This window comes from Mya arenaria, chromosome 14 (genome assembly GCF_026914265.1).
Source record: "Mya arenaria isolate MELC-2E11 chromosome 14, ASM2691426v1".
Taxonomy (NCBI): Eukaryota; Metazoa; Mollusca; class Bivalvia; order Myida; family Myidae; genus Mya; species Mya arenaria.
The window spans coordinates 32819150-32831041 of record NC_069135.1 but is presented as its reverse complement, the minus strand read 5'-3'; the positions used below and the strand labels follow the sequence as shown (position 1 = coordinate 32831041).

Sequence of the window (11892 nt, the reverse complement as noted above, 5' to 3'; positions counted from 1 at the left end):
ACCACACGCCACATTAGGCACATAGACGAAAGACATCGGCGAAAAAAGCCTCTTACAGTGAATAAAAGGGTGAATTCAAGAAGCTCATCACTTTTCTGTGAAGCATCCATTCCCCGGGCACCTGAGATCGGTGCTCCGACGCCATGCAAGAATTTAATTTCAGATCCCAAATATGCAGAGCGAGTTCGACAATTTTACAGGTGCTGGCCGAGTCTGCGGATTTTGCCAAAAGCAGCCAGGCGCAGTGATTATTGCAACGTCATCATATGGCAGATGAACCCACCTATTAGCCGAACGATGAGTAGGTGGTCATTGTGCTTTAAAACGTGGACACTGGACAGTGATTTGAAATGCATGAGGGGCTTATTTGATTTTCACGAGGGGTTTATTTGATTATCATCGGTTAAACATATTAAAGCATCGATATTGATAAATGTGTTCCTTTCCTTAATCAAGTGTCAGTGCCAGTGTGTTATCATATCGAACGATATGAAAGAAATTTCCGCCAACTTCAACAGCAAGGATCCCAGAGCCATGAACACCCACTGTTACGTGCAATTTACGGGTAAAATGCACTACACATATCGTGAAATGTCTGAAAGTGTGATATTGACGCTCAGGAAAGACACATTGGTGAAAGTAGATAGATAGATAGATAGATTGTTTATTTCCTCCATAATTGGAGAGCAAATACATAGTTACATACAAATGTGACATAGATACAAAAGTTTGGTGACAAATAAGCACATATTAAACATTACATACAGCAAATAAATAGTATACATGTAAAAAAACAAAGCAAATACATAGTTACATACTAATGTGACATAGATACAAAAGTTTGGTGACAAATAAGCACATATTAAACATTACATACAGCAAATAAATAGTATACATGTAAACAAACAAAGTGTGCAAATTAATAATACTTAGAGCATAACCTATTAAGGCTATAGGAAAATATAAGTAATTATTAATTACAAACAAATACGTGTAAGTTCAATAATAATCAACCTAAACATTCTAGGGTCGAACACGAACAGTTCTGACACACAGTAAGCTCCAGTAGAGACTGCCATTTGAAGTTGACAGATTAACTTTATAAGCAGCATGCTTGAACCGTATTCTCTTCAGTTTCCCAAAGCGCTAGCCTTGAAACGCCAGTGTCGGACAGAACGAAAATAAAAGGATAAAACTGACTATGTTATGTGTTTAATAGATATGAGTATCTGCGGCACATGGACAATCTGGGAACTGCTCTCCAACATGAAATGGTGTCAGCACCGAACATCTGTTCGAAAAAAAGATATTTTTTAAGGTTTCATGGTAAAGCATAATTATTATTAAAAGCTTTAAAGAAAATAAATCGTGTAATTCCTGTTTTTTTACTCTCTCGAAATATAACATTTTGTAAACAGAACGGTTCAATCGGGACCATTCCTATTTTGCAAATACGTTGCCCGAAGCGGACACGGATCGTTAACAAAGGTCAAACCCTTAGCCTTCATATTGGATATTTTTTATGTTTCTGTATGTTTATTTTGTTCAGCACGAATGAAGGTGTTTATAGTAACGAGATAAGCATGTCCTATTTATTGCTAGTCGTTAAGATATCTCTTTCTGCTTCCTCGGGTGTTAAAGCAGTAATTGTATAAGCAGCCTTTAGAATAAAGGCCCGAACAGTTGTGTTCCGCATATAGAATGATCGTGCTTTTATATTTTATTTTTTTTTAGATTATTATTTGTGTTTTCTGCTTCCTCGTGATGTTAAAGCAGTCGTTGTATAACAAACCTTTTGAAAAGGGTCCCGATTCTCGGCGTATACCAAGATGGCGCTTTTTATTATTTATTTAAATTATTATTTATGTTATCTATTTCCTCGGGATGTAAAAACACTCGTTGTAATGCTACCCTTTTGAAAAGGGTCCCAAAACTGGTTCTCGGCGCATACAGTGATCATGCGAAGCATCTTGCACCCGCTACATTTTTTAGCCACTTGGCGAATTTCCGCCGCGCATTTTCGACTTCTAGTAGCCTTGAAAATTTAGTAATGGATATGTTACCCACCACTGCAACAACAAAAACCACCTCTTAACACTAGCCCTTTCAAACTCAAACGACCCAGTTTTGAAAAAGATGCTCATACGTGCTATACAATAAACAACAACAAAAATCCCTAAAACAACTGTTTAAATAATTGGTGACCAACAAAAAGGTCGGCCAAATTGATGCAGGATCCCAGTCCACTTCACAAATATAAATTCCACCAAGATGGGAGACATTGTCAAGAGAATGTAAGTTGATCTTTACTTCTGAAAGTCGTTTTTCAAATATATGTATCATTCGCGAAAACGTCAATTAAACAGACGTTGGTTCTGTTTGAAATGCGTTTCACTGAGTACTCCTTTTTAAGACCAGAAAAATAATACAGCCATGTCGGTACTTGTTGCTATTGGATATATAGTACATAAATCTGATACTAAATGTTAAATCCTGATTCAAGTCCAGACAGCGGATGACCAAAGACCATCGTGAGCTGTACTTGCAATGGTTTGTCGATGTCACGTCTCGTCAGATCTGCGATATATGCTTATAGGCTGAACATCATATTAATAATAATAATAATAATAATAATAATAATAATAATAATAATAATAATAATAATAATAATAATAATAACAATTATAATAATAATAATAACTTTATTTAAAGAAGGTAATACATTAAGACATAGCCATAATGATATAACTAACAAACATAACACACAACTTATTTACAATGTGGCCTTCTGAAAGAACATACACACGTACGCACACACACACATAATTGCTTAGAATGAAAACGTAAGCATAAATTTATGTTATTTCAAAAGGATACATATTAAAATGTTTTACGTAAACATAAAAAAAACATGGCAACGGTGAGTCCAACAACCGCTATTGCTATGTACAACGATCCATAGCTGTTTCCAAATCGTAATGTCAAGTTGTACAGCGTAGGGGAGATAACTGCGCTATAGTTAAAACATATGAGTGTTTCGTTGTGTCTCTCTTTAACGAAGATGGCTGCGCCCATGTGTCCCACTAACTATTGATAAAAAACAACCAATCAAGCAGTTTAAAGTTCATCACATCAACAGAGGTACTGATTTTGAGTCTAAATAAAAATTTCTAAAGTGTGTATCCATTATGTGATTGTTTTAAGCTGTTTGCTTTGTTTTCAAATTTATCAGACATTTGGCTCATCTAATGATCTATGAACAAACGAAGTCATTAAAGCTGCACTCTCACAGATTTAACATTATAACAACTTTTTTATTTTTTGTCTTGGAAAGGGCACATTTTTGGATAGATATCTGCAAACCAATGATATAAGATTGCTGACAAAAAATCAGATTGTAGATTTTCATATTTGTTTGAAAATTAATGTTTTATGGCTTAAACTGTTACTACCGGTTTACGAAAAATGCACAACAACATCAATTTTTGAACTTAAATATAAAAATCTCCGTCTAATTTTAATCAGCAGTCAAATATAACTGGTTTCCATGGATTTTCGCAAAAATTGGCTCGTTCCAAGACAAAGAATAAAAAATTTGTCTAAAGGTTCAATCTGTGAGAGTGCAGCTTTAAATGCAAACTTCACCTTTGCTGGGTTTTCAGAAGCCAAAAATAACGTTTCATAGGACCTAGAGTTAAAATTTTCAAGTGTAGAAATTATTGGTTGCAAATGTCAAAATGAAAAGCAACTATTCTAAAATAATGCACCAGTCAATTGTAACTATGGTACCCCAGGTCCGGGGAATAGCGGGGACTTTGACTTCCGGTCGGACCAACCCCAGCTAAAATCCCTGACCTGCGGGGACGAACAGATGGTAAAATCCCTGCCAAATGCCCCCGCACCCCAGGGACCCTAGGTAAGGCCTATTCCCCGCTATATTTAAGGCAAAGACAAAACCACCTCATTCACCCAACACTGCGGTGCCACCTGAAAGGTAAAAACACGGCCCATTTCCCCAGCTATCCCCGGTATACCCCGGACCGGGGGGGGGGGGGCGTGGTTACAATTGACTGGTGCATAATAGACGTGTAATAGAGGATTCTTCCAATCCCTAACGTCTAAATTGGTTTGTGCAAAACAGAGCCAGAGGGGTTTTGAAAAAAATTGAAATTGTATTTAGAGAAGTATTTTATGTTTGAAATAGATGATAAAGGTTTATATTCATTTTATATTCAACCATTAACTATAGATGATAAAGGTTTATATTCGTTTTATATTCAACCATTAACTGTTTGTTAACATCTTATCCATCATTGTTTTTTAGTTAAAATTCAAGGGATTTAAAAATCTATAGCTTTTTAATCCAATCTACCGACTTGGATACCCAAATCTACCTCCCTGCTATTGTCTGTTTCTGTGTTTCAGATGAATAAAATGGGAGCAAGGAAAGTACCACAGTCAAACAAAGAAATGCAGGAAGGCAAACGCAATGGTGGCATAGGAGGTGTTAACAAAAGTCAAAATCTCGCCAAGTCTAATAAAAAGAACAGAAAAAATATTAAGAAAATGGCTGCTGGTCTTCCAAAAGATGCCATTGGACTCAAAGACATAATGAAATCAGATATAGTAAGGAATGGTTCAAGCCAAGTTAGTACCAATTTAGCCAGTAGTGCATACCATGGGGGATCTATTAAAAATAACGGCATATCACCACAAACTAAAAACAAAAAGCAAAAGCATATTAATGAACATAGTGGTAAACTTAACAAAGAAGGTAGTGACAAGGCAATTGTTAAAAAGACTGATAACCATGTGAGACAGAAGCCATCTAATGTGGTTCATAAAGTTAAAAGTGACTCAGAAAGCAGTAAATCTTGTAAGAAAAAAATGAAGCGCTTGGAGTGGAAACAGAAGCAGACAGATAAGAAATTGAGAAGATTGGAGAGAAAGAAACTAGGCTTGGGTAAGGAGAAGGTTGAAAGTGGTGTGTCAAAGAAGAAACCAGGTGTAGGTAAAGAGAAGGCAGAAAGTAGTGAGTCAAAGAAGAAACAAGGTTTAGGTAAAGGAATAGCAGAAAGTAGTGTGTCGAAGAAGAAACAAGGTTTAGATGAAGAGAAGGCGGAAATAAGTGAGTTGAAGAAGATGCGTGTATCTGATCTCCCAAAGTCTGCGGAAGATTCCACCAAAAACTGGAAACAGTTGCAACAGGTATTATTTTTTCACAAATACTTTTTGAATTGAATAATCTTATATACACCCTGTTTTTTCTTCCGAAGATCAGATATAGGCGGATAGATAATGAGACTATACATTTCTAAGCGAGAAGTTCATTGCATGTAGTTTAAAAAAGTAGCAAACATTAACAGAACTCATTAAAAAGATTGATGTTATAATGCAAAATTTGCATGGCTCCTAAAAGTGATTTTACTGTTTCTCTGCGTAGACTTTAGCAGGCCAAGGAAAGAACAAGAAGAAGAGGAAGCTACCACAGCATGCTTTGAGAAACCCAAAGTTAAGGAAAGTGGAAGAGCAGCAGAAATCTACCAGTTTGAAGGCAAAGGAAGATGAAATCAGGTAATGCTTGTCAAAGTGTTGTACTGATATAATTTCTAAAGTAAATTTCCAGAACAAAAATTCTTAGCGAAAGCTTAAGTGCAGAAACTACCAATTGCAATTTTGTGATAGTCATGAGCCAGGGTCCTCACTTACTCTTGTTCACTAATTTTATGGACGACAAAAATCACACATTTTCAGAAATGTTTTAGTGTTAAACTATCAGAGAAAAGTTGAGGTGTTGTCATAGCCTTGGTTTCATGGACGGCTGCGGTGGGTGTTCATGGCAAATATATAACCTTGGTCATAACTCAGTAACCATTCAAGACATTACAATGAAACTTGGTGTACATGTTTGCTAGGGACAAATGTACATGTAGAGAAAGGACCATTGCTCTGAATTTAGTAATTGGCGAGTTATGCCCCTTATTGGTCTGAAAAATAATCCTGGACAACTCGAAGAGTTTGCACGTGCTCCACACAAGCTCTTGTTTTATCCTTAAATGGCTTGGCTTATTTGAATAGAACATGACAGACAGTCATGTGAACTAATATAAAGATATGTATCATAATTGATTCTATATCACTGCTTTTTAACAAATTTCAATGCTGTTTAAAGTTTATTTTATTGAAGGAATAAAGTTTGAATTGATATCATTATGTCAAATAAAATCAGATAATCATATTTATTTAAATGTGTAGCATAACATGTGCAATGATGTAGCATATTGTGTGTTTGCAGTACTCCTGAGATCTGGTTTGACGATGTAGACGAGATACTGCTGGACCGGAAACCCCTTGTTAGTGTTCCATCCCAGCCTTCTGCTGATATGCCTTCTGATCAGGTGGAGGGAACTGCAGTCTCTAGTAAATCTAGTAATCCTCTAGTAAAAGCCGATGCTTACAAAGGGTATGACTGAAAATATCATATGTTAGCCTTATTTTTAAATGAGGAGTAAAAAAATGTAATCTTTTAGAAGCACTTACTAAAACTATAAGAATGCTATTGTGTCTTATGGTAGATATTAACAAGTTAAACTAGAAGTATCTTAAAAATCGTTGTAAATCATGGATTATGAAATGTTAAACAAAACTTTAATAAAAATCATGTACATTTAGGTAAATATTACATGGCATGTAGCAGTAATAATGCATCTTAATTTTTCAATAAATAAAAATGATCAAACCGATATTAAATTGAACTATATGGATAAATCCAATAGTGATAATGTAGTCATGTTGTTAAACCAGGTTGACAAAAGTGGTTGGTATGGACTGTGAGATGGTTGGGGTTGGAGAAGATGGTGCTGACAGTGTGCTGGCCCGTGTGTCCATAGTTAATCAGCACGGAGAACCAGTTTATGACTCCTTTGTCATGCCCAAGGAGAAGGTCACAGACTACCGGACACAGTTCAGCGGTGTCCGGCCAGAGGACCTTCAAGATGGTGGTAGGTGGAAAATTTCTAGCATTGCTACATTGAAACATGCCAAATAATTTAGCTCTAGCTCTTGCTGGATCCTCAAGGTGTTGATTAGTGGAGGTTGCAGAAATGTTAGAAATTGGCATTGTCATGGTCCTGATGTTGTCATCTTTATTTGCGTATCATTGTCTTTCAGTTAGGCTGAAGCACTTGTCCATTGATTGTTAAAAGGGCCAATTAGCATACCTTATCTGAAATAAAATCAATGGACTATCAATGTTGCATCGCTAAGCTTTACTAATACATCATACATGCCATATATAACCATATTTAGATATGGTCGTAAGAAACCAATCAAACAAATATGTGAATTTTTGATGCCTGGTGACCCCATTTTAGTTTGGTATCATTTGAAGGAGTTGTGTGCAGGAAAATAGAATAAAAGGATTCTACTGAAAATGATACATGACCAAAGTTTTCAGGCTTAAAGGGCTATTAGGTTACGTCTGATTTCAGTTAAAATGGAAAGGACATATACAATGTACAAACAGTAATAACTTGATGTAAGATGTACTTTTGGTTATAGATTTTACATATAAGTAATCAGCCATCAAATATCTTTCAAAGGAGCAAGCCAAAACAGTATGGGACTTGACCAGGCATCAACATGGAGGGAAATGGAGCTATCAGAGAGCTAGCTTATTTTTGGGTTGGATTCCTTAAGCCTTCTCTATGATCATCCTCTGAAGAGCTTTGTTTTGATGAATTTTTAGCTTCAACCTTTGAGGATGTGCAGAAGGATGTTGCAGACATACTGAAAGACAGGATCCTAGTTGGCCATGCCATATCTAATGACTTACAGGTACGTTTTGAATGGAATTGTGAAACAGTTGTGTTCCAAACATTTCATTTAACAATCAACTTAAATCTTGAATATAAGTGGTGAAAAACAACTTAACAGTTAAGTAGATTTTTATGTTTTTTAAGAAAAGCATGTGCTGATTATTATGTGTAAAAAGAAATCAGATGAATTATGATATATTTTACCGCATAATTGCGCAATAATGTGATGCTATCTTTTACTGCATGATTGATACTCCAAATGGCCCCTTTATTGAAATTTAATATGCAACAAACTTTATATTCATTCATAATTGACTAAATTAAAAGAAATACTACAAAAAAAAGTTTGTAATGTGTAGGTGTCAATTGAGAGTATTAAAATATGAAATACATCGAAACTGTTTACATCATTTGTGATTGTTTATAAATAGTTCACCAAAATAAATTAGGGAAAAGAATACAAATTATATCACTGGATTTAATTACCTACCAACTTTATAATGATCAATCATTGATAGAACCAAAAGAAATACTAGAATAATATGTTGCAAACGGGTCAATTTTCTAATATTCTCCAATATTTCTGGTGCAGTATATAGGGGCTCATTATCTCTATCGGCAACTGAAAATCAATGTACTGATAAGCCATACACTGGCAGGCCTAATATGGCTTGGTTTGACATGAGGTTAAGGGTTTTTAAAATCATATTGCTACTTAATCCAATGGTCTTACTGAGATTCTTTTATTTCAAGAAATGAGGCAGAACAGTGTTTGCATCATGCATGATTGTTTACTTCAGGTTTTGTTTTTGAGTCACCCGAGAAAGCGTATTAGAGACACATCCAGGTTTAAAAAGTTCCGTCAACTGACAGGCGGGAAAACTCCGTCCCTGAAGAAGTTGTCGGAGAAGGTGCTAGCTGTCAGGGTCCAGGAAGGGGAACATAACTCGGTAAGAAAGATTATGTGTACATTGTATTCTTGCATTCCCAGATATCAAGTAAAACTTAGAAGAAGTAGTTTGCAAAAATGAAGCGTTTGGAGCGTTATACATATATATGGATATCACTGTTATCAGATTGAAAAAAACAACAACATAATCTTGATGTGTAGATAATAATTAGGGACACCTTTGTGACATAATTAAAAATAAATGCTTGTGCACTTACTAAACAGTTTTATCAATGTTTCTAAAAGGAGACAGTTGCTCTATTAGCTGCTAAAGTGTAACTTCAGCAGCACATTTACTATTTAAGATATTCAGATGAGATAAAAATGACGAAATACATCTAATGAAAATGAAGTCACATGAAATGGACACACTGACCAGCGCCCTGTGCATACCAAGTCACATGAAATTGGCATACTGTGCATACCATCCCCACCCCCCACCTACCATCCTACTGTCCATACCCCAGGGCTTATCATTGAAAAATTCTCACAGTTTCGACACTAATAGCCATAATCATTAAAGGATGTCATTGTTATTCTGCAAAAGCCAAAGAAAACCCCAACCTTTCCCAAAAATTTTACCTTTGGATGTGTGCCATACCCATCTTTTTTGTGAACATGAAATTTGAAGAGTGTTTAAATTGGAAAAATACAATTTCTTTACTGAAGGCAAAATATTTTGTTAGTTTCCAGCTTATATATTTGACTTCTTAATTCCATGTCTTCTTCCTGGTTACAGATCCAGGATGCCCAAGCTGCCATGAGACTTTACACGATGTACAGACAAGAATGGGAGGCAGAACTGAAACAGAAACGACAACGGAGGGGAAAGCCAGCAAAACCTGCAACATGAACATAGGATGGTACAGAGGGGAAATACAGCTGGGCTCGCTAAAACTTGAGATATAAACTTTGTACACAGGGGAAATACAGCCAGAATGGCTATATCTTGATATATAAACATGGTACACAGGGGAAATACAGCTGAAATCACTTCAGCTTGAGATATGAAAATTGGATGGTTCACAGCAGATGTTGATATTTGCTCAAATATTGACTTTGAAGACCACAATTTTCATTAGCATTAATGACGTTGCAAGATTGTTTGGTTGACATTATGAGTGATGTTATCAATGAATTGTTTAAAGGCAAAATATGCATCACATTTGTATACCGTATTTACTTGGCATCAAGTTGACCAAAAACAGATTTTTTAAATCACCCTATGTAATAGTAAAAAATCTAACCAAAAACCGATTCATAAAAAATCGGTTTACAACTCGGGGCAAATGTATTTACCTGGTACATCACATTATGCATAGTGAGAGATTCTTTTCTTGAAATTGATCACATATTATATGAGTTTACTGTGCAAATTAACCCCAGATTAATGCCTAAAATTTCACCCAGACTTATGGAGGAGTTTATCCTCAATCCTGACTTATTGGACCAAAAATAAGTCCTGGTGGCCTAGTGATTATGGTGTTAAAGGCCGGCAGTGATGCAAAGTGGGTGGGGAAGGTCAAAAATTAAAATGTTCTTTTGAGGGAGCAAAACATTTATTCTTGGGGACTTGTTTTGGGTTAGTTAGGAGTTAAAAAAAAATTACAAAAAAAGATTGAAACAGATTTTGTATCAAAAAGCATGCACACTATTACAGAAAAGTCCGTCAACATCAGTACTTCGTTGTATGTCAAAATGCCACAGATTTTCTATTAAACAATGTCTTGAGAGATCTTGATGATATCTTGTCAAATAAGAAAGTTATTCAGAAAAATAATGAAATTTTGTGGATGGAATACATTTCCAGATTACAAAAAATGCATATATCTTATTTAAAATAGCTGCAGTCAACACAAAGCCACAAGACATTGTTGATTGGGCATTTCCGATAAATTTGACTCACAAATTCTTTTTGTATTAAGACATTTCCGGAAAAACATAAATGCTTTTTGATTGGAAATCTGATAAAAAATTCTTTCGTAAAAAAAGCTTTACTCCTAAACAGCTTTTCGTGTTGCATCGGGTATATGAGTAATGCTTGTTAAACATGGAACCTCAAAACATATAAAATTTTGGTCCCTCTATCAACTTTTGCATCACTATCGACCCTTAAGGCATCATTTTTTTCTTGGCTGAACAGGCATTGGTTTTCACCCACTAAAACCCTAGTACTTCATACTATGATTATTTTTTTCTGCAATATTGATATCATAAGAGTAAATAATACATGTGTAAACTTAATTAGGTTTATGTTATGTATTTTTTTTTTTATGTATCGCACCGTCCGTCCCTGTGTTCGGCTCAATAACACCGGGATGTAACTTTCACTTGTATTGACAGATTTTAAAATAGCTTGCCTCATGTGTTTGACGTATCAAGACGATAGGTCCCGTGCAAGACCCGTGTCCCTACCTCTTAGTTCAAGGTCACACTGAGTATATATTGTCGTGTCCGGGCTGTAACTTTATCTTGTATGGACAGATTTTAAAATGACTTGCCACATGTGTTCAACATACCAAGACGACGTGTTGCGTGCAAGACCCGCGTCCATACCTCTAATTCCAAGATCACACTTTTTTGTTTTTTCACAATGGAATGCTGCATATAAGGGCACAGAGTATAGGTTGAAGTTACCGGGCTGTAACTTTGTTGTATGGACAGGTTTTAAAATGACTTGCCACATGTCTTCCACATACCAAGACGACGTGTTGCGTGCAAGACCCTTGTCCCTAACTCTAATGGAATGCTGAGTGTAGGTTGTCAAGTAATTATGCACATAGAATTACCGGGCTGTAATTTTGTCATGTATAGGACAGATTTACAACAAACTTGGCACATGTGTTTGGCATATAAAGATTGTGTGTCGTATGCAAGATCTTTGATCTTTAATTTTTCATGTACTGACCTAGTTCATAGCTCAATGTCACATTTGGGGGCAATTATCACATACTGTGACAGCTCTTGTTTTTTATGAACTTCATGATGAATATTTGTTTTGAAAATTGTCTTAAACCAATGTATGTATGATGCAATTATGTTAATGGATATATGAAATTAAAATTTAAGCTATTTAAGTTGTGTTGTTCAACTGTTCATGAAATAAAACCAGTTATATATAGGTTA

At 35.5% G+C, this 11892-nt stretch overlaps 1 protein-coding gene across 1 annotated transcript; it reads left to right on the top strand.

Annotated features, from left to right (window-relative positions):
* The first annotated feature begins 3034 nt into the window (after nucleotides 1-3034).
* On the top strand, nucleotides 3035-11843 carry LOC128218493 (uncharacterized). The gene is made up of 8 exons (XM_052926168.1): nucleotides 3035-3141; nucleotides 4426-5208; nucleotides 5444-5574; nucleotides 6296-6463; nucleotides 6805-7001; nucleotides 7748-7836; nucleotides 8618-8767; nucleotides 9506-11843. The coding sequence occupies exons 2-8, from the start codon at nucleotides 4426-4428 to the stop codon at nucleotides 9617-9619; spliced, it is 1632 nt and encodes a 543-aa protein (XP_052782128.1). The 5' UTR covers nucleotides 3035-3141; the 3' UTR covers nucleotides 9620-11843.
* Nucleotides 11844-11892: the final 49 nt, after the last annotated feature.